Below are 23405 nucleotides of genomic sequence, written 5' to 3'. Positions count from 1 at the left end.
TTAAAATTATTTTGAAAAAATATTCATGTTATTATGATTTATTTTAATGATAAAAAATAAAGGATTCTAAACTTTTAGAAAGCGTTCAAAGGTATAATGTTTTCCAGCGTATTTTCTAAAGCTTGAATTAATTATTAATTTGTTGTTTCAGAAGTTTTTTTTTTGTTCAAAGAAAACCTACCAATTTTAAGAGTTTGAATCGGATTTTTTTTTCACCAAATAGAAACAATCACAAATTCCTTTTAGAGTAGGTAGTAGGAGTATTAAATGACAATAAGATAATAGTAATTAAATATAATAATATTAGTACCTACCTAGATGACCTTATGTTAAAAAGAACATTTTCTTTCACAAATAAAATATTAATTTTATTTAATGCATCCAAACGAATGAAAATTCCATTATCCTAAAGCAACAATATTAACTATTGTCTTTCGTAACTACATTTATGACCCTTCCAAGGATTTTACTTCAACAAATTGAGAACCAATAGGTGAAGCAATTCTCTTTTACTTTTAGGAGCTCTAAAAGTCAAGCGTTAATTTACAAACTTCTTGATTCTTATGCAAGTCCACCAGGTGAGCACATTTCCCAAAAAAAATTTTCCGAGTACCATAAATCACTGAGGGAGTAAAGTAATAGATGTAGGTATTCCACTACTGGGGTTTTCTGTAGAATCAATAGAGAAGAAACTATTATGGAGCGACAGAAGCTAAGAAGACACAAAATTAAGTAATTTGGTGAATCACTTCTCCTTGACTCAATTTTTCTTTTTTTTGCTGGGTGAGTAGATTTAAATTGAGCTAGAGCATTTACCATGCAAATGATGGTAATTGTACCACCCGCTACTGTTTGGCTGTGTTTACTCAGAAAAGTTGGTACTCACCGAAAAAATCACCTTACATTCGCTGTCACGTGAGGAGTGAATGCTTAAAGTTTTTCTTTTCTTTTCTCTTTCTCTTCCCTGAGGGTAACCCCACACGGAATGAGGAAAGACCCCTTTGGAATCATTTGAAGACTCATTTTGCCCATTTTGCACCTTCCCACCCACAAGTTCTTGAGAGAATAAAATGCGCACCTCCGAAGAAATATGGTTAAAATTAAAATATTGTAACAAATTTATTCATTTGTAACTTGTTTTTTTTTATCTTTCTTATTTATACATTCAATACAGTGTTTGAATTATACTTCATCTCATTTAATAATTGTACATAATACAGCTAATTTATACTTAATTGTAATTGCACATGGACAGGAATACATACATATTTACATAAATAATTTATTTACACACATAAATTCATTCAATTTGACGAGGCGAGAGAAGGTGAGAGACGGAGCTGCCTCACCTTCACAAAAGAAGTTTCAACATTTTCAAGAAAAAAAAATGTCTCTGAGAATTGAAAGTTTTGCAGCAGTTTTTTTTTGTTTAATTTTAATATATAGGTACCTTATAATTTTTAGATGAGAGTACGTTTGTTGTTTATATCGACAAAAAGAAACACATGGAAATACACGCGAGATTGGAGTAAGAGATTCCATGGTGTTTTAGGTGGAAAAATTGGTAGTTTTGAGCTCAATGAGAAAGATGTTGGTCCATTAATAATGTAACTGTGGCCGAGGTGGCTATAAATCAAAGAGTTTTCAATTTCAAATGGCGCAAATTATCGTTAAAAATCAATTACAAGTCGAACGAATGCGCCCACGGATGATTTTTTTCTCAAGCTACTTTTTGCCTGTTATATCTGCAGAAAAAAGTTAAATTAATAATACAAAAAAAAACGAAAAGAATTCCTCTTTCTCTCTCACTCAAAGGTATATATGTATGTGTTCTTGGCTATCTCGAGGAGCTACACCTCGCGCTATATACACTCTTTCTCAGTTACACAAAGTAGGTGCCATAATTTTCTCCATCCACTAATTACCCATCATCCTTCTTAAAGATGTTAAACACATCTCGGGTGAGTCTCATCTTTTTATAATATCTCACATCGTGATTTTACGAGATGGTAAGAGAGAATATGTTGCGGTTTTGAATTATGATCTCCTATAATTTATTCTGACGAGATAATTTCAATAATTTCGTTTCCATCATTCCACATTTACACACAATTTTACCACGCATTTGACTCCTCATTGAGTGGATTTTTTTCTTCGCACTTCTTTCTCCGTAGCTTTCGCATCTTTTTCTGTCACTTTTTTTCCCATATCTTTGGATTTTCTTGGAGAAATTTTGTGAGATGAGAGAAAATTCTGGAGATTCACATGGGTCATCCGAAAAAAAATCAGATTAATCATTCTCACACGCTAAACTAAACTCATTAGCTGACCCTGAAGCCCATTCTAAATTATCATATCTGTATATGTTGTTATTCACACAATTTTCATACTACTTTTCTTTTCTTCCTGTTTGGACTAATTAACTCCCCCAGAAAAGTCCATATATATTGTACCCCATACATAAACATATATATGAGATGCAGAAACTCGCGAAAATGGAGCGAGAAAAAGTCATAAAGCTGTAAAAAGAAGCCTTTACGATTGCAATTTCAAGGGAGTTTCACCCAAGAATCATTATTAGATCATGAAAGAAGCTTTTATGACTTTGGTTTTTGTATTATATATGTACATCATCACCACAGTGGCTCTCAAACTAATGCAAAATTGTGTATCTAACTTCTTATACATTTTGATCACTGAGACGAATTGCAATAAGTATTGTTTATTGCAAAATTTTAACAAGTAGAAAGTTCAGTTGCAGGATGAGAGTTCTTGCTCATTTATCAGCTACTCAACCATGGCACGGTTGAGCTCTTGCTGGTGGTCATCAAATTGTCAGGTAATTTGGTAATTTATTGCATGTTTTACTATCATTCGCATGAGCTGAGTTCTTCGCAGTAAGTACTCAATTTGTTTGGCCTTGTGATTAGGGGTGAAATATTCAATTGATTCTTTTACATTTTTTGAAAGAATTTTTCTTTTAAGGTTTGTGATTTTTTTTTTAAATTAAACTGCTCTTTCTTCACTCAATATCATTTGCTGAAACCTTTCATGAAAAACGTGATGGAAAATATATTCAAATATCACCAAAGAAAAATTCTATTACATTTGCAACAGAATAGAAAAGTTCCAGAGGCTATAATCATGAATTTTATATCTCAACGTAAAGATAGTGTAAAATGTTGTTATTTAATTAGGTTTGGTTGGGCATCGTAAAATGTGAGAGAAACACTTTCAAACACTGATAGAAAATAATATTAATAGAAATAAAAGGATTTTGCAAATGTCTCTGGGAAAACAGAAAGATTGTTAGTGATGTAATAAAAATCTTTTTGTCGAAAAAATATTTAAAAATCTATTGGAAAAATATTTTGTTAAAATTAAGATATTACGGGATGTTTTAAATATTGAATGGAACTTGTAAATCCTAATTAGGTAATCTATTAACTAGTTGCGATATTTTCTCTCTTATTTTTGCAGCACTCTTTAGAAAATCTGAATTTTTTTCGATAGATTCAAAATCTTTTAAAATTTATTTTTCCTCTAAATCTGCAACACAGTTATTTGTGAAACTTTTGGCGCTTTTAAATGAAATCTTAAAAACCTTCAGCTTTCAATTATAAATCACAAAAGAATAAACACCAAAGCTTTCGTCTCATTAGGGGTTGTAGAGGATTGTTAAAAGAAAAATTGTCTAAAATGTATTTTGTTAATTAGTAAAAGCTCATTGGAGACTGACAAAATGATATAAAGTCCATAAACTTTTATAGTCTCTGATAAAGCTTCAATATGAGATGAAAATTAAGGTGATAAATTTTCTGGTGCTAAAGTAATTAAATTTTCTTTAAAAAAATTATAAATTTTAAGATAAACTGTTCTAATCTGGCAAAAAACGAAGGAGTTTTTGTTCTAAAAGTTACAAGGAGTTAATGGAAAAATTAATTTAGAGTTAAATAAAATAGATTTAAGGGAAAAGAAACAATTTTGACTATTTATGAAAATTTACTTGAATATGCTTTCTCTCTCAGAATTTCTCTCTAAAATGTTTTAGGGGAAGATGGTCTAATTCGGACCATCCTTTTTAATTGATAAAATTTTATTATTATTGTTTGTCAAAATTTGGATGTTTCAGCAAATTAAGAGGTTATTTTTTAGTTAATTTGGAACATAATTGTGAATTTTTGCGACTTTTCTAATTCAGTTATTATACCAATTTAGGAAAGATATTTCCATTTTTCAAATCTGTGGTCTGATTCTTAAAAGATGCGAAATCACTCTAGACATTTTTATAGGCTTCTTTTAACCTTTGGCTATTTGTGAACAAAATCTTATTTATTTTATCCACTCAATGAAGATTTTTTTGGAGAAGCTTTTAGTGGCGCACATTTATCAAATACCAGTCTTTCCGATTCTAACTATTTTGTGGCTCACAGCGTGCTTCTATATTCTCTTATCTCTTAATCATCTCGTTATTCACAATTTAATTAAATATATAAATCTTTTTAAGCCCCGAAAATTTATCATTTTTAAATACAATCGCTCTACTGAACTTTCTCTTAATTTTGTCCTAACAAATTCAAATAATTTACTTTATTATTTTTTTTATTTAGTGGATCCTAGTTCTGCGAGTTGAAGCATTTTTTAACTTATTCAATATAAAATTTATTATTGAATTATTTTATAAGTCTTTATTTTTTAGATTGATTCGAGGAATATTTATTTTTAAGTTTTAATTAAGCAAAATTAGATCTCTAAATATTTTAAAATTAATATTTTTTCGAAAAATAAATTATCAGGAAGAAAGTTTGATTTTAGAGGTTTGATGGGCTTTTTTGTTGTTGTAAATTACAAAAAGCATAAACTCATGAAAAGTGCATCAACTCACTGACATTCGGATCAGGACTAGGACCCCATGTCCTTCATACGGTTCTCAGAGCAGATGTTGGGACACGAGAGAGATCGGGTCCATGATGATGGAGTGCTAGTGCTGGATAGACTGCTTGCCCAAAATAGCCCGGCTGGAGCCCACCTAGAGGTGCCGTCATCATAAGAAGTGGATGCACGGGCAGGTCATAGGGCAGCGGTGGATGAGGTGGGTACTGTAGGAAAGGAGCCTGCAGAGCCACGTGTGGCGCATGAGGATGTGGCGGCGGGTGACGACGAATAACGTCTTCAGGACTATCCTTCCGGTCAGGTGTGATGAGGGATTCGATGGTAAAAGCGCGTTTGGGACGCGTAACCCGTTCACTGGGCAGGTGTGTGGCGGCGGGTGATGGTGTCCTGGGGCGCAGCGGAGGACTCACAACCGGTGGAGTCGGTGAGGGTGGTAGCTGCGGCGGCAGGGGTTCCGGAAGGGCATCGTGGCCCGTAAAGAAAAAGCGATTGATGTTGGCGAGTGCTGCTAGCTCCTCATTTAGGAGATCTTTGTCGGATTTGTGGAGTTTAAAGCGCTTCCGGCGCCTCAGTAAGCTCCCATTCTCAAACATATCAAACGCCTGTGGATGAAGTGTCCAATAGGCACCCTTACCCGGACGATCTGGTCTTCGGGGAACTTTGACGAAGCAATCATTGAAGCTGAGATTGTGTCGCAGGGAGTTCTGCCAGCGCTGGGTGTTCTTTCGGTAGTACGGAAAACGGTCCGTTATAAATTTGTAAATCTCACTTAGGGGTAACATCTTTTCCGGTGAACTCCAAATCGCCATGGCTGTCAGGGAGATGTAGGAGTATGGTGGTTTTTGATCGCCATACGATTCTCGCGATGGTCTGGGCATCTTCACGGGTCTTTAACCAGTCTTCCTTATCACACACTTTCTGCATCAATTCCACTCATTTCCGCACATTCTATCGCGCCGGCATTTTACGTTTTCAATTTAGCGCTAAAATGTTCTCTTTTTTGTAATAAAAGTTTGAACTTTTCCAGAAAATTTTCCAACGGTCAGCTAAATGGTTTTAAATCCAATTTAACTTGGAAAAGATAAATTCAGATTTTTTTCTGGTCCAATTAACTAATCACTGGTTAATCACTGTCTAAGCTATGAGTCAGTTTACATTTCAATTTTTTTTTCAAAACAATTTAATTATTTCCGTAGTTACTCTCAGTTCTTTGAAGAATCACGTTTAAAATGTCAACCAGATGATCCTTCTGAGCGGACTGGAAGAATCATCCGCCGAGCTGCGTTGTTTGTTCAAGACTGCTTTTTCTCGTGCTCTGGCCGAGGTGCTGAAATGGGGTTTAGTCGTGTGCCTCATAGGGCGGAGCATGCACCACCTCCGACAGCACATTCCCATTGGCTGCGGTTGGAACAATGGTTCCCTCGCTGTGTCAACGCAAAGGCAGTCACGCCGGGTGGTGGTCTGATTGGCTGCCGGAGTCGTTACCGGGGCGCTTCGGCTGTCTTCTGGGTTGGGATGTTGGGATTCGCGCGAGGGCTCTTCTCGCCACTTTTGGCCCCACTTTGTCTCACCCGATGATGGATGTTCGTGAGCAAACACGGGATTTGTGGTGGAGTCAGCAAATGGCATAAATCAACATGTTTATCGTAGGGCATTCCTGATTTTTTTTGGGTGCTCTTCTCTCCTTATTTATATGCTAAATTTATATGCTCTTAAGTTTTTTTCTTTTTTTGTAAATCTTTGTTATTTTAAATGAATAAAATATAATAATTAAGTAAAAAGACAATATTTTAGTTTATCAAATATTATTTGAACAGAATTTTTACATTACATTCTTTATAAACTAAACACCGTTTACGAAAGGTCATATTTAGTTTAGGTTCCCCTATAACTTTGCAGAGATCCTTGAAAACGTTATTTTTTTTAAAAAATAAATCCATTCATTTCTTCTAATTTTAGATATATTTTTTTAATTAAATAAAGTTTAAAGGATAATATAACTTATTATTTTCAAAAAAAAATTCTAAGACGTCCTTAAACTCTTAAACATTTAAAAGAAACAAAAATTTATTGAACCCTTGAAATCTTTAAATTTTGTACTGAAATTTAAAGATTTCAAGCAAACTTCAAGGGTTTCTTGGTCGCTGAATTAGGCCCAATTTGATCTTTTATATTATTTTATATATTATTATTTTATAAAATTTATTTAATTATGTTGTATCGTGGCCTACGCACCTGAGAGTATAGACGTGTATAATTAATAAATATCACGGCCTCGTTGCCGAATTTTTGATTCCTCCAGGTCCGTAGGGTAGAATGAAAGACGTCTCTACTATCCACGAACAACTAATTCAAAAACTACTTTATTTAGAAATATAAAATTCACTTTTACAAAAAGAATAAATTCAAGAGCAGCCGTAGCGGAAGTAGTAAGAATAGAAGTGACATAACGTGTTCCCTCGTGGTGGTTCTCCTAATTCAGATTGGGCGGTGAACCACTCGTGGCGCTGGCGCGCGAGCCTATTCGTTTAGGCGGTAAATTCAAATCGCCGTATAACACCTCCCCCCTAAGGAGCGGAAGGTCCACCCTGATGATCCTCTCGGTTCTTGAAGCGCTCACTGATCCTGTACGGTCGTGCACGCAAGCGACGGTACAATGGTGTAGCTGGAGCCGGGCGCTCAACTTCCGGGGAAAGATCTGAAGCAGCTGGATCATCCTCAACATCCTCACTTTGTCCCGCGTTGCTTCTTTCAGGAGTAGTCACTGTGTCCTCATAAGGTGTAGCAGAATCCTCAGTGTCCGAACTAATAGTGATAGCAGATTGCGGTGGGATGCTTTGCAGTGACATACGCGGGGATGGTTGTGGGGGTGTAACTCGTGGCGGTGTTGCACGAGAAGGGCCAGCTATTGGTGACCGAACTTCAGCAGGTGGATCTTTCGGTGCCTTTTGTGGAGTGCGAGAAGGTAATGGCAGTACAGGGGTCTCAGAGTGTGTAGATTGTGGCTGCGGCGAGTTCTGAGGCTGTACTTGAGAGAGTAATGGCACGGAAGAGGGTGCAAAAATTGGCAAATCAGACGATGATGTATCAGCAGGTGTATCTAGCGTCTCACTAAAACGGCGCTTGAGTTGATTCACATGAGACCTGATGATGAGTCCATCACTGAGCCGCACATTGTAAGTAACCGTCCCACGACGTTCAATGATTTTGCCAGGAACCCATTTCCATTTACCTCCTTGTGCAAACTTCTTCGCATAGATCTCCTCCCCCTTTGAGAAGGAACTCTGTTTCGTGCCGTGCTTCTTGTTGTAATCTCTCTCCATCTTCTCGTTGCGTTGCAGAGGCTCCTTGGGACGCTCTTTCAGGAGATCAAAGATTGTACGTACCTTGCGGCCGTACATGACTTCTGATGGAGATTTCCCTGCAGGCGCGTAATCATTGGGAGTCACACGGTAGTTGGCCAGAAATCTCTGAAGTGCCGTGTCGATTTTCTGCGCAGATTGCTTCTCCAGGGATCGCTTGAGAGTATCCACTAGACGTTCGCACTGCCCATTGCTTGCTGGGGAGTAGGGGCAAGTGCGAATATGCTGTATTCCGTTGAGACGACAAAACTCTTGGAACTCATCGCTGACAAACTGCGTCCCATTATCACTAACGATGACTTCCGGAAGACCATGTCGGGCAAAAACTTCCACAAGCTTCTGAATGGTGATTGTTGTTGTCGTTGAAGACGTACGGAATACTTCTGGCCATTTCGAATAAGCGTCGATGACGAGCAGAAAATAATCTCCCTTGTACTTGGCGTAGTCCAAGTGTATCCGTTGCCATGGGCCAGTGGACAACGGCCATGATGCTAGATTGGTCTTGACAGGGGACCGGGATGCGATGGCACAATCGGAGCAGTGGCGCACTTTCATCTCAACATCTTCATCCAAGCCTGGCCAAAAGACGTAACTGCGGGCCAAGGCTTTCATGCGTGACATGCCAGGGTGCGCCTCGTGAAGTTGTGCGAGAATCTTGCTCCGGAATGTCTCTGGTACCACCACCCGGTCCCTGTAAAAGACACAATCTTTAATAATTGACAAAGCATCACGTATCTTGAAATAACGAGCTACTTCCCGAGATTTGATGGACTTCTGGGAAGGCGGCCATCCACCCTTGATGTATCCAATCAACAATTGTAGGTCCCTTGAGGCAGCGGTGGCGTCCTTGATCATTCGAAAATTCACAGGCAGTTGGGTGGTCACTTCCTGGACTACCACGTTGTCGTACTCCTCATCAAGAATTTGTGCAATGATCACCTCATCGTCAGGTTGCCGGTGATTGTTGATAAGCCTGGACAATACGTCAGCATGCCCAAAACTGGTGGTGGATGTGTATTTGATGGTAAAATCGTATCCCAAGAGTATGAGGGCCCATCTCTGGAGACGATTCGCGGTGTGAACCGGTATGCCCTTTTTGCTACCAAAAATGGACAGTAGGGGCTTATGGTCGGTTAAGAGCGTGAAGTTCCGGCCATAAATGAAACGGTGGAATTTCTTTACAGCGAAAATAATTCCAAGCGCTTCTTTCTCAATCTGGCTGTACCCCATTTCTGCGTCTGTCATCTTGCGGGAGGCATGGTAGAATGCCTTCAATGTCCCATCAGGATATTCGTGGTATGCCACGCAGCCCATAGCGTGTGATGAAGCGTCCGAAGCTATGGTGATAGGCAGATGTGGGTCATAGTGCGTAAGCAGCAGATCGGAAGTCAGAATTTCCTTAAAGCGAATAAAAGCTTTCTGACATTGTTGAGTCCATTTCCATCTGGCATTTTTCTTGAGGAGGTCGTCCATTGGTTTGCGTAGTTCACTCATGCCCTTCACAAACTTTCCCCAAAATTGAATTGCCCCCAGAAAGCTACGTAGTTCCTGGACATTTTTCGGAGCAGGCATCCGTTTAATAGCGTCACATTTGTCCGGATATTTCTCAAGGCGGACACGGAAGTTGAAATCCTTCAAACGTTGAAAAACGGCTTTGAGTGTCGAGAAATGTGCTTCTGGGGACGAACTTGCGACACAGATATCGTCGAAATAGCATATCACATCCGGTATTCCTTGGAGCATGCGCTCAACCACCTCTTGAAAAATTCCGGGCGCGCTTTTGATGCCAGGTGGGAGGCGATTGAACCGGAAAAGTCCTCGGGGAGTGTGAATAGTGAGTAGATTGCTCGACTCAGTATCCATGGGCACTTGTAGATATGCATCGGACAAGTCGATGTGGCTGAAAACGCTCTTGTTTGACAAGCGGCTGAATAAACTATCAGGGTCGGGAATAGGATAGTTATTCATTTCAATCGACTCATTGAGGCCACTTGAATAATCGCCACATATCCGGATTGTTCCATTTGACTTGCGTGCCACGACGATGGGTGCGGCCCATGGGGAATATTCGACTGGAGTAATAATCCCTGATGACTGCAGACGCTGCAGTTCTTCGTCTACCACTGGCAGCATATGAAAAGCAACCGGACGCTTTGGGCGAAAAATGGGCTTTGCGTTGGGTTTCAGGTGGATGGAAGCAGTGATGCGTGTACATTTCCCGATCTCACGTCCAAAAACTCCCGGAAAAGATTCCCGGATTTCCTTGACAGCACTCGCCGTGTCAAATTCTCCTTGGACAGCGTGGCAGTAGGCACTCGGTGCTACATCCCAAAGACCGAGTTCAGCGATCCACTCGATTCCGAACAAATTCGACGTTCGTCCACCAACGACCATACAACGCCCGCGCATCTTCTTCCCACGGAGTACAACATCGCAATCAAATTCGCCGAGTATTGGCATCCGATTGGACTGAGCATCCGTAACGTTCATGGATGACTCTCGGAGAAGAGGCTTTCCGAGCTCCTCCCAAGTACTCCTTGATACCAACGAAACATCCGCGGCGCAATCCAATTGGAACTCGATAAGACGCCCATTGATCCGCGGTGTTAAGAATTTTCTACCCCTCGGGTGAGGAGCATAAACAACGTTGGTGTTTGCTGATGGCTTCTTCTTCTTGAAAAACTTCTTTTTGCCCTTTCCAGTGCTTCCTCCGTTGTCCTGAGTACGTTGAGGCGGGCAGTAGCCCGATTTGTGGCCGATTTTCCCACAATCTTTGCATTTCGTATTGGTGTGGGTACAGTCACGCACCCAATGCATGTCGCCACACAGATAGCATGGACGTGAGGGGCGATCAGATTGTGAATTGGTGGACTTACGGGTCTTCTGGACAGCACTGACATTCGCAGGGGTGATATCCAGGCGGGCATCCTTCTTCATATTCGAGAGTCGCTGAGCTTCGTCGATCAAAAACTCCACGTTGATCCTTTCGGCGGGCTCAGTTTCAAGGCGTGTCAACAGCTGCTCGCGTACAAAGATATGTTTGTCACTTTGTATGCTAATACAGAAAATCAATGCCTTGAACTGATCCGCTGTGCACTCAGCCAATCTAAAATCCTCGCAGATGCTGTTCACAAGCCCTCCATGCGTGGCCCAGTCGACAGATTCCTTCATCACGAATTGTAGACATTTGCGACGTGTGCTGAAGAGAGATTCCCCTTTGCCAAAGAGCTTTGTGAGTCTCTGGACGGTGTCATCGAAGGGAATCGTGGCTGGGTCGACGGGGCGCAGAAGATTGGAATATCTCGCGTAAGCTGCGTTGTCCAATCTACGCAGGAGGAGTCTCACTCGCCCTGGATCATCGAGATTGCGACCATCCTCGAGAAATGTGGATTTGTATCTGCCATACCACACATCGAAGGTCATATTGTTTTCCGGAGCATAGGTAAAGGGCGTAATCGAGCGTGCCAAGGCATCAACGGAGACTTCGGAGGCCCCATGTGGCTCCGTTTTGACGGCTCCGCTTAACCTCATGTCGATCATCCGGTTGGTGGTAGAGTCGATGCATTTTTCGGTGCATTTGCTCTACCTCCGCCGAGGTTGTGGGTTCAAAGCTCGACACTGCACGGCAATTTTTCATATTGTCGGATGGCTGTCCCGCTCATACCCACGGACAATATTAGTGATAACAGCTGATATTGACCGTGCTGCAAAAACTTGTAATTTCGAGATCAAAACCATATGAAAGATACAATAGTATATGTTACATCTCGAGTTGCAAAAGAACAAAGGGGGCACGGAGGAAACATTCCCACACATACTCAATATGTGTGGTGGTGCTCCCCACAACTGCCGATTTGGGAGTTGACAATTTCTCCACCACGAGGAGAAGCGCCTCGACACGATAAAAAAAAAAAAAAAATCCGGTTGATGGCTTCCGTGAGCTCCGCAAAAATCTCGTGGTTCGACATCTCGTTCGCCAGTTATGTTGTATCGTGGCCTACGCACCTGAGAGTATAGACGTGTATAATTAATAAATATCACGGCCTCGTTGCCAGTTATGTTGTATCGTGGCCTACGCACCTGAGAGTATAGACGTGTATAATTAATAAATATCACGGCCTCGTTGCCGAATTTTTGATTCCTCCAGGTCCGTAGGGTAGAATGAAAGACGTCTCTACTATCCACGAACAACTAATTCAAAAACTACTTTATTTAGAAATATAAAATTCACTTTTACAAAAAGAATAAATTCAAGAGCAGCCGTAGCGGAAGTAGTAAGAATAGAAGTGACATAACGTGTTCCCTCGTGGTGGTTCTCCTAATTCAGATTGGGCGGTGAACCACTCGTGGCGCTGGCGCGCGAGCCTATTCGTTTAGGCGGTAAATTCAAATCGCCGTATAACAAATTATTTTATTATTTGAAAATTCTGTTGGAAACTCTATAGCTAGAGCGGCTAGAGCATTTTCAAATCTAGCTAGAGTTTAAGTAGATTTAACATCTCGCATGAAAAAGAGAGCGTAATAATACAAATATAGATTTTTTTCTCACTCTCTCATATGCCATTCGAATTGTGGAGGTGAGAGCCAAAGAAGTTGGCGTGGCTACCACGGAATTATGTTCGAAAAAGCCGCCGAGGAAATATTTTTTGAACTTTACTAAACTTTTTAAACTCTCCTTTGTACTAAACTTTCAAGTTTAAACTTTTAGTTTTATAACGTTTTTGGATATTTTGATGAACTTTTGGAATAGAGACAATAAAAGCTTTTTTGTGGAAGCTTGAGCTTGATTGTTATGAAAATTAGGAATATTTCTAGACATATTTAAGGTCAATTGCAAAAAATAATTCTTAGTTTGTTATTGTATTTACTTGAATTCTTCATTAATATAATTATTTGATTACTTACCTTTTATGGCAAATTGTTCCAGAAATGTTTTTATGGCCATCAATCAACCCACTAGCTAAAAATCTTTCAAAAAATTCTCACGTCTTCCATTTGATAATAAAAATTAATAGTTTAGCCATGTGCAGACAATTATTAACTCCTTCAAGTTGCAAAAAAGCTTCAAAGAAGAGAAAAAAAGGTTAAATGGAATAGAAGAAAAAGTCTCAATTTTTCTCATCAATATTGCTTTTTATTTGTAATTTTTTTCTGATGTTTTTTTCATTGTTAAATTATTGTAAATAGTATACATATAATTTATTTATTTAACAGCTCTCTCAGAATAATTTCTCAATAATACACATTAGTTCGGAAAACTTATGATTCTTCTCTTCTAATTCTACCTCAATAAAATGCAAGATTCCTTTTGTATTGTGCTTTATCGAGCATTTCGTGTGATTTGAGGTGAAGTGTGGGAGAAAGATTTAAGAGAAAATTATATTTGAATTAACATGATAAAAATTTTCCACTCAATGTGAGTGAATCGTTAGTTTATTTAAAAATATTTTATATAATTCAAATTATTGGGATTTTCTCAGCGAATTTTTTTTCGTCTTTTCTCTCAAACTATATAACCAATTTAGCATTAAATTTTGCATTTTGACTCCCTAATTGGTGCTGGAAAATTCTCTCACTATTATTAAACAAAGTACTTAATCTTTTATTATGCATTTAAAATCACTTTAGAGGGTTGGTCCACAAAAATAGACAACACTCATGTTTTTTCTTTCATTTTTCCTCATCTTCAAAGAAACATCTTACTGTGTGCACTTTCTTTGCCATTTATCTCTAAAATTGTGCATTGTTTTCACTATTTTTTTTTCATCGTTATAAGTTTTCTATCTTCTCTTTCTCGTGCACTTTTTCCACATATAAAACTATTTTAGGATTTTTACATAAGATATAGAAATGCAAGAGAATTGATTCTATTTTTAATAACATTTTTATATCATTTACTTCTCATCTTTGCAATTACTCACTAAATTGCAGACTTCTCTTTATTATCTTTTCTTTCTTTTTTTTAATTTAACTGAGAATGCTTCAACTGTGGAAAAAGAAACAATAGGAGGGAAATTCTACGGGAAAATTGCTTTTCACTTTGTCTCCATTTGTAAAGAAATAAAAATGAAATACAAAGAGAATATAATAGAAAACAGAACAACTTTTTTGATGTTTCATTGAATCAGTCTTTGTATGTGAATAAAAAAAATCTTCTTACAAAATTTAAAAAGAAATTTTTCTTTATGGTCCGACACGAATACCCAAAAATTATTTTGGTTCGTTACAAATTTCACTATTTTCTCAAATAAAAATTTTTTAAATTATAATTGATTTTGCAAAAAAAATTGTTGAAATTATTTTCATTGAATTTTAACTTTTATAAATCGTATTTTCTGATGTTTTTTTTTCCTCAAAATATTGGTTTTTATTCAAGAAGAAGAAAAGATCTGTAGCACTGTACTTGTGTGATCTTCAACTGATCTACAGAAGATCCACTGACTGAAAATCTTTTTTTCTTCATTGTGCGCAAAAGACATTTTACCTACTCTTCTACTTAATCTTCTAATGCCAGCAATTAAGTAAAAGATGGATTGTGTATTTTTTTTTAACTTAAAAATAAAGAGAAAACATGAAGGATCTTCCTTATTGAGCTACAAATCTTAAAATGTAAAAATTAAAATATGGATCCTCAGCGTGTGATCACTAAAAACTGCCTCTTCTAATTAAAAAAAAAACTCTGAAGGATCCTTGGACTCGAGTGACTATTTTTTGCATCCTTTTTTCAGTACACGTAGATTGTTTTGAGTTGAGGCTTCAATTCAGGTGGTATCACCGGAGCCGGTTCGTGGGGTTTCCTCGAGATGAGTTTCTTAAAGCGTCCACTGAGTTGCCTCTTGAAGCCCTTGAGACCATTCCGTTCATTTGCCTGCACGAGTGCATCCTAAAAAAAATCAAAGAAAAAAAGGATCTTTAGACTATATTCATCTTACAACCATCAAAGAGAAAAATGTTAACAAAGTGAGGGTGGATCGTGAATTTTTAGGTAGAAAAATTCCTTATGAATTGTCTCTCTCTCTCGCACTCTGACTCAGTCTTTCTGCGAGGATCGCTCTCGATCACTGAGATTTTTTTTATTCTCATCGATCAAACAATGGGTAGAGAGGAACGAGAACTCAACAGGAGATGTTGGTGCGATGTGAAAGAAGCAACAAGACGAAGATGGAGGGTTCATGCGGTCAGTGATCATTCAGAGATCACATGATCATTCCATGGAGCTATATAACTTGCTTCAGCAACCTCTCGGGTTTTTTCTTCTTCGTCTTCAATCCCCCTTACATAGTATATGTGTGCATTTCTTTCTCAGGCAAGATGGCTTCAGCAAATTCATATCACACACAAAAAAATCCACAACGACGACAAAAGAGTCCGATTTAGTCCAAAAGATCATCACGACAATGTCTTTTTAATTGAGAGATCAGCAATTCAATTTGCAAAATGAAAAAATGATTTATAAATACGAGTAATATTTAATCAAGCTCAAGATCAGCGATAATTTGTGCAGATTTGTATATAAACTGCATATTAATGCTACTTTGAGCACAAAATATTTCATAATCATTATTGGTATGCTCTTGTTTTTCCATTCATTGTTTGTTTTGCAATGAAAACTTCTTGAGTATGTGAGATCAACGCGATCGACGGTATTTTGCCGTATCGCCAGTATATCTTTTGCGATCAATTTTGTGTGATCGAGAGTATTTTCATTTTTTTTTTCATAAAATGTGCGCTAAACACACGCAATACCGATCGAGTTTTGTTTGGAAAAATCTCAATTAAACCACCTTTAATTGCTTTCTCGTCGTACGTGAGAGAAGAGGTATGATGCTACCCATCTTGCGGTAAAAAGTGGATTGATCTGCCAATGCTTTTACGCAGGAGACATAAAGAATATTTCAAACATTTTAAATATTTATTTTATAAAAATTATTTTTCTTTAGTGTAAATTTTTTCACGCAAACTCAGCAGAAAAATGTTTCGAAGATCTCCTTGATCAGCGCGCGATCTTGATCATTATTTTGCATTCCACTGGGTGGCTGTTTTGGGCCCAAAAAACAAGAATCACAGTGATCATTAAAACATGATGGAGTTCGTTAAAATTTGTGTGCCAACGACTTTCAGAGCTGGATTGCTCTTTGGAGTTGTGTGACCCATAAAAATGTCTTTGTCATTCTGATCATCATCCTCGACTTACATTTCCGCAAAATATAAATTAACCATCGTTCTCAAGGATGGCGGCAGATTGTGAGGAAGATCGATTCACGAGACTTGGTTGGAGTTTTTCTCTCTCTTAAAATCTTTTTCTCTTAATATTCCATTGGCATATTAAATAAATTGCAAATAAATGTTTGAAGGCAAAACTGGCATAAAAATCCAACACACACAGGAAATTTAATGTCAATGCAGTTCAAAGTTTAATGTGGCATTCAATTAAGCTTCTTCCATTCTCTTTTCTCGCGCTCCATCTAGCTATTACTTATGTATATATCGCGGGTGATATGAGGGGGCAAAAAATCGAGATTTTGCTGGTCTCTGCGTGGCAGCTGCTTTTTTTTCTTCTTCTTGAAAAAAGATCATATTTTTTTCTTCTCAAGACGCCTCTTAATAATATGAGAATTTCATAATGTTCCGCTGATTAGAACTATGCGGGCTCATATGTGGAAGTGACGAGCCATGCTGTGACTCATTCGGCAGTTCCAAGTGGATGCTTCATGAAATGGTGCTAATTGTATGAGAAAACGCTCAATTTGCCAATTCCTCTTCCCAGAATTCAATGACTCCTCACGATTTCACTTTCATTGAAAACATTAAGAAAAATTTTCCCACCATCGTCCTACATTTTTGTTGTTGTTGTATTTATTTCTTTTCAATTCACAACATGTCAATTTTCTCAACAGAAAATTAATTAAAAGCGCCATTGGCATGTGCCAGAAAGCAAAGTTCTCCAAAGCCCCGTATCGTGTGACACCTTTTTCGCATATTTTGCACTTCTTCACCAGACGATTGCATCAAGAACAAAGTTCAATGCAGTTCTCTTTACTTTTGCAAACCGTTAATGAAGACAGTGGCCTCAGGGGGAGAGCATAAAAAAACTGTCTACATAACTAACTGACCCCGTGTCAGTTTACACACATAGTCGCGTAATGTATAAGCGAATTTTGTAAGAAAAAAAAAGTGTCCCCACAAAAAAGCATAGCTTTTATATATTTCATAAAATAAAAAGTTATTTTGAGAGTGCCTTATCTAGTTACTCTTGTGGTGTGTACTTATTAAAGCGTGCACTACTTGGAGTAATATTGAGAAATAATTAAATAAATACACATTGAGTCAAATCGATTCTATTTAACAAAAAAAAAACCAATTGCTCGTGTTGGTGTTTATTCTTCAGGGGTTTGTTATTGCAGAATTAATGTACAAAAATAATTTTAATTGCAAAAATCATTAATTTTTTTTAAAAAGGAAATAAAACAATTAACAAGGTGTAATAAAATGATTTTTGCTTTAAAATTTGCCACATTTGCAATATTTGACCTTAAGCTTTGTCCAGAACGTCCAGAACATTATATAAAGCATTTAAAAACTATTTTAAAAATGAAACCATCCAAATGTGACTTTTATTATCCACTTTTTCTCCAAACTTCTTCAAGCCTCATAAAATGTTCTAATTGCTGACATTTTTTTGATGATTTATTACCAATAAAAATCCTTTATTATTCTAATTGAAAGTACGCTACTTCCTGGATAAAGAATTAATGATGAATAGAATAATAAATTTTGTTCTATTTCTGTACTTAATGTGAATATTTGTACACGCAAAATTTGGATAATTTAAAAGCAATTTCAACCAATAGAATTTTATTTGAATTTCTTTAATTGAGGCAAAATAATTTTTTTTGTACATAATCTGCTCAATGATAGACCCCCCATGATTTCTTGCTCTTCCCAACGGCGCCTAACAATTTTTATCGTGCGACAAGCGGCGGTTAAAAACGATGTCCTCGACTGATTACAACCGAACGGAAAACCAATCAAGAATATTATATTTTTGGAATATTATTTTCATCCCCAAACCGCAGTTACTTTAAAAATATCACATTACATATCCCCTCATAAATTGTTCCAATAAATTTAATGTGGGATTTGTGTTCACGCGGGGAAAAAATAAATAATATAAAAATAAAAACCAATAAGGAGAGAATTTCCAGGAAATTTTCGTGTGAGATTTTATTCCCACCTCGTGTGTCTGGTTCTTTGACTTTTCTTCCTTCTTCTTTAGCGAGGTCTCCTCCATCGCTCAGTCATTTAGACTTCGATAATTAGACTGTAAGAGGAAGGCGAATGGCGACTTGCCCCGAAAACAAAACAACCACCACGATCGTGGAGATGTTGAAAAACCACGTACATTTTTCATCGAAATGAGAAAAAGATGCAAAAGGCAGCAAATTTTTATCTCGCGCCTTCTCCTAGGTACGAGAGGTTTGTTGGAAGACAAGGGAACCCGAATGAAGATCAACGAACTTAATGTTCCAATCGTCTTCCACTGGATCTCCTATATTATGTACATATATAGCTATGCATATATTTATTGCCTTGGGATTCTTGATGGTTATTCTTTCTTTTTTTGAGGCATTGCCCCTTATCCTCAAGCAGAGTATAAGAAGAAAACCATGAGAAAAGTATTCTCTCAAACTATGGGGGGAGTTGGACAAGAAGACAGACGCAGACGTAAAAAAATGCCGTCTTTTCATTGCGCTTCCCTAGTGGCTTCATATGGCAGAAACTTGTCTCCTTGGCTTGTTCTTTTCTCTGCATTTTCTATGTATGTAGCATAGCAGTCACAGACGATCATTTAAGGATTTATAGCAGGAAGAAGAAATCACAAGCATTTGTGTGAGAGAGAGAAAAAAATTCATTCAACGATGATGTATTGAAAAAGAACCCAAAAGTCGGGTTCAGTGAATGTGGATTTTTACTTTTTTTAGGGGGTTGTTTTAGTAAGGGGTGAGAAAAATTAATAAATTATATAGTGATTGAACTTACTTGACTATTAGCACAGTAGAGATTTGGCTGAGGCGGCAATGGTGGAAAGACCCAAACACTGGATGGATTCTGCCGGTATGTGACTGGGGCTTCTGGCACAGCCGGAACAATCTGCGTTGGAGCCTCAACTGTGACTGAACTGGAACTCTCTTCACGCTTCCGTAGTTTACTACGTACAAGCCGCATTGTCATTAGTGTTCCGTTGCTTCCGACCATATTTCTCCTCTTATTGGTTTCGCTATCACAGGCTGATTGTCTGTTCTCAATCACAAATTTATTGTGTCTGTTTTTGGGGGAATAAATTGGCCAAAAAAAAGGCAGAAAGTCTTCCTTTAGTTCCTCTTTGGTCTCTCAGCAATTTATGAATTTTCTTTATATGTGTTTTCCCAGGAAAATTCTGGGATTTAATTTTCTCTCAACTATGGCCCGTGGAGTCTCTTAATTTTTTCAACCCACTAAATGTGTTCACAAAATTTTTTTCACAATTTCTACTGTCTTTTCCCATCAATAATTTTTCTTCTCTCTATATAGTGTCTTTTTCTCTTTAGTTCTCCGAACTTAATCACTTAAACTTCCGCCGTGGAAGTTATGCCGGGGAACGATGCATTAAATAACAAACAAAGAGCCACACGAAGTGAATTCAACACTGAGAAATTGTATCAAATTACGTGAACAAAACTCTTTTTCTCTCCACTGGAACGATTAAACCGTCCGAATAGTTCGAGCTACACATGCAGAATTGGTGAGAAGTGGGCTCACATACCCCGCTTATATACGTTATCCGAACATCTGACGTCAGTCCACACATTCGGTTTTTCGAGCACGAAGATCTACTTCGCAAGTCAGTTATCGCTTCTTTATTCTCTCTCCTTTTCATTCTACAACATTTTTCCTCGCGCAAGCTATTTCGAGGGGAAAGATATATACATATCTAACCATACATATAATACATATTTTATACACACTCATGTTGAACGGTTTGTTTGATTCATTCCAAACAATAGTGGATTGCATTTCTTCACAAAAGATAAGAAATCTCTTACAATTTTAATCTCCTCATAAAATCGCGCACCTCAAGAAACTCATCAAAAAAAAACTATAATGCGCGAAAATGCATTAAAAAGGATTGGAAGGATGTAAAATCCTGCCTCTAGAGTGCCGGAAAATCATAATTATGCTCTTTTGGGAATTTTTCTCGCTTATCGCGAGGAAGTTCAAAATACACTCTCCCAAAAAAAAATGATAAGCGGTGGCTCATCGATGAATTTTTCCATTTAGTGTCGGAAAAAGCATATAAAAAAATGATGACGCGTTTTTTGCCCCTCAGAAAGCAACTATTTCGCTCAGAATCGTGTTCTGGGGTGATTACCAAAGAGGTGACTACATTTAATTACGACGAAATGCTTTACTACAATAACATTGTGTGCTGGAATGGCGTGAAAAAAAAACATTTGCGGGGAATTTTTCCATTAGTCCTTGATGGTGACAATTGGCGAATTTTCGAGCATATATCCTCTAATTTTCATTGTTGCAATTTATCCTCATTGTACAGATGAGTTTTTACACAATACAAGAACCAATTCTAATGAGGCGTTTATTTTTGTTGGACTTTGCCAAAATTTTGTATATTATTCGCATGTTTATGGTGTGGTATACATATTCATAAAACAAACACACTTTAGCAATGAAATGCTACATATTAGATTTATTTCTTTAGGAGGAAAGTAAATAAATTTCTTTAAGTTAATTTGCAATGCCACGAATATTTTAACAAATTGATTAAGTATTTTATGAGATTTTAGTGGCTTTTGTGGATTAATTGCGCACGATTTAACCTTTAGAACCTCTCAAAAATTAAACTATGTGCACAATAATGTTGAAAACTAATTTATTTTCAAAATAAATATCAATTAAATACCTATACCTTGTCGTGCTTTTATAAACTTGAAGTCCGGAATCATAAAGTTCTTTAAGCTAAAGAGAGACTTTAATCCCCTCTCATGGGTCTTTCTTTTATTCACAAAATAAATGTTGAAGATTCTTGAGCTTTTTAAGATTCTCGTGTATGTTAAAAATGTTAAAAAAAAAAGAACAACCTCTAGACTTAATATCTCATTATATAAAATTTATTTTATTTATTTAAGCATTTTACCTCCGACAAGAAAAAGATATCACTCAAGCGGATTCCTTTTTCATTAATTTCATTAAAAACTCGGAAAAAATCAGTTATGTAAATTAACTCTACCCCCCAAAAGCATCAATTTATGTTGGATTTTTTTTTTCAAAAAAAAAAGAAATATTTGTCGAGAGAAATCAAACAAGTAATGTTATGTAATCTACGCGAGCAATTTCAGCTAATTAGACATAATAATTTTGTACTAGAAGTAATTCAAGGGTGTAAATAATTATTTTGTACTACTATACATTTTATTTAATAAAGAATTTGAAAGAAAAAACTGGTTAAAAAAACATTAATTTAAAGTTATGTAGAACGTGTACTTAAAAAAGTAAAAAAATAACAAATAAAAGCAAGAGACACTCATACGACTTATGAGTGTTTTATATATATAAAAAAAAGCTTTAACGTCGACCTTCATTCGTATATAGCGTAAATGTGCAGCAAGACAGACAATTTTCTTACATAAGGTTACTTATGTTTCTTAACACATTTAACAAGAAAAAAAAACATTAATTAAAATTTTGGTACAACGTTAAGATTTTCCTAAACAACAAAAGAACTTGAAAGTTGAAGATTTAATTTAATATCCTCATCTTCAATCATCTTTCTGCTATATGCATATGTATATCCTACATAATAATGTAACCGTGATTTTTTTTTAAAACGTATCAAAATTCATCACACTAAAGCCGGAAACGCGTTTGAGTTTTAAATTTAATCTACATTTCCAAGCAAATTCCAATCACCATCCATAAAACCAAAACATATACTCAGTCTTCCGTTTCAAAACATTCTCAATTACTGTCTAAAAGCCATCATCAACTTTGCAAGCCAGACACTTGCAATTAAGCAAGAGGAGTGTGTAACAAAAAAAGCTCAAAGTCTTTTTTACATACATTTCCACCTCCAACCCAAAAACTTTCAAATTGAATCCCAATCTCATCGATCAAAAGGCGTGCAAGCTCACCGAAAAAAAAAGTTGCAATGCGAAATGAGTTGTGCTTAAATGCTAAAAAATTTCATGGAGACTTTGAGGTCACATTTGGATGAAACTTCTTTCGCATTCGCGGTACTTTCTTCTCAAGTTTCTCCCTCCCGCCACTTTTTTTTCGATCAATCTGTTGGATTGTGTTTTTTTTCTTCGTGCAGCTCGTGACCACACATACAAATCGCGATCTTAAATAAATATTGTGCCAGAGCCAATTGAGCGGGTTGGTTACGAAAAAAAAACCGCAGAATGGAAAATTTCGCAAAAATCAAATGCGCGAAATTGAGCCCCTCCGATTCATCTATTAGTTTTACGGATTCGTTTGGGATTCGCTCTATCCAATCCATCAATGGCAAAAAATCAATTGTCTGCGTGAGGTACTTTTAAGTCTTTTGTCTATATATATATTGATTTTGCACACATGTGGCTCCTCGTGTATATATTTTTTATCATTTTGCTATACAAGCTTTTCAAATCGTGGTTTGTTTGTGATACCGTCGTGAGGATCAACCGTGCGCCAGAGACTCCACAGGTGGAAATAATTTACAAAATGCTTTTGTATGAATTTTTCACACTTGTACTTCATCATTTACCTGGTGACAAAGAGCAAAATATAGACTTCCTCCATGGTCAAATTGTGGGGTTGTCTGTTTAAATCCGTGTTTGTTGCACAAAATACAGCCTGAGGGTAAATCCGTTCAGGAAGTTGTGACTAAAGAGACACTTCTTCACACCCAAAACACTTCTTCTTCTCCAAACCAAACACCACACACAACACCGTCCACACACCTTCCGAAGCAAAACCCAACAGCACCAAGAGATTCAGAGACAGCAACTGGAAGTGGTCGAGTCTCTGAGCTGGCGTTTTATATTGACTTTGTAAACGTATATAGCAAGTCTTCTCTCTTTGGTTGAGAGAGTGTAAAATGAATATAAAAAAAAT

General features: G+C 37.1%; 4 protein-coding genes across 14 annotated transcripts in view; all 4 read right to left on the bottom strand.

Annotated features, from left to right (window-relative positions):
- LOC129787458 (fork head domain-containing protein FD4-like) overlaps positions 1-6510 on the bottom strand; it is a 416355-nt gene extending 409845 nt beyond the window's left edge. Inside the window, exon 1 of the mRNA XM_055823042.1 lies at positions 1135-6510. Coding sequence (XP_055679017.1) covers positions 4920-5771 — 852 coding nt within the window. The 5' untranslated portion in view covers positions 5772-6510 and the 3' untranslated portion in view covers positions 1135-4919. The remainder of the gene's footprint in view (positions 1-1134) is intronic.
- A 226-nt stretch (positions 6511-6736) lies between these two features.
- On the bottom strand, positions 6737-10668 carry LOC129787411 (uncharacterized protein K02A2.6-like). Its single transcript, XM_055822974.1, has one exon. The coding sequence runs from the start codon at positions 10662-10664 to the stop codon at positions 7461-7463; it is 3204 nt and encodes a 1067-aa protein (XP_055678949.1). The 5' UTR covers positions 10665-10668; the 3' UTR covers positions 6737-7460.
- Positions 10669-10692: 24 nt separating this feature from the next.
- LOC129791988 (uncharacterized protein K02A2.6-like) lies at positions 10693-11786 on the bottom strand. Its single transcript, XM_055830731.1, has 2 exons — positions 10877-11786; positions 10693-10832 (listed from the first exon to the last, which is right to left on the bottom strand). The coding sequence occupies exons 1-2, from the start codon at positions 11784-11786 to the stop codon at positions 10693-10695; spliced, it is 1050 nt and encodes a 349-aa protein (XP_055686706.1).
- Positions 11787-13367: 1581 nt separating this feature from the next.
- The window catches only part of LOC129787469 (uncharacterized), a 64084-nt gene continuing 54046 nt past the window's right edge, over positions 13368-23405 (bottom strand). For all 11 annotated transcript variants that reach the window (XM_055823063.1, XM_055823064.1, XM_055823065.1 and 8 more), the window contains 2 exons: positions 19296-19464; positions 13368-15138 (listed from right to left, as the gene is read on the bottom strand). In XM_055823063.1, coding sequence (XP_055679038.1) covers positions 14980-15138; positions 19296-19464 — 328 coding nt within the window. In that variant the 3' untranslated portion in view covers positions 13368-14979. The remainder of the gene's footprint in view (positions 15139-19295; positions 19465-23405) is intronic.

This window comes from Lutzomyia longipalpis, chromosome 1 (genome assembly GCF_024334085.1).
Source record: "Lutzomyia longipalpis isolate SR_M1_2022 chromosome 1, ASM2433408v1".
Classification (NCBI taxonomy): domain Eukaryota; kingdom Metazoa; phylum Arthropoda; class Insecta; order Diptera; family Psychodidae; genus Lutzomyia; species Lutzomyia longipalpis.
Note: the sequence above shows the minus strand (reverse complement) of the source record. Positions and strands in the feature narration are given on the sequence as shown.

Coding starts and splice junctions, on each gene's coding strand:
- LOC129787411 (XM_055822974.1), bottom strand. CDS start 10,664: ATGCGCGGGCGTTGTATGGTCGTTGGTGGACGAACGTCGAATTTGTTC.
- LOC129791988 (XM_055830731.1), bottom strand. CDS start 11,786: ATGAGGTTAAGCGGAGCCGTCAAAACGGAGCCACATGGGGCCTCCGAA. Junction 10,833..10,876: donor TTATGCTCCTCACCCGAGGG/GTAGAAAATTCT, acceptor CGTCTTATCGAG/TTCCAATTGGATTGCGCCGC.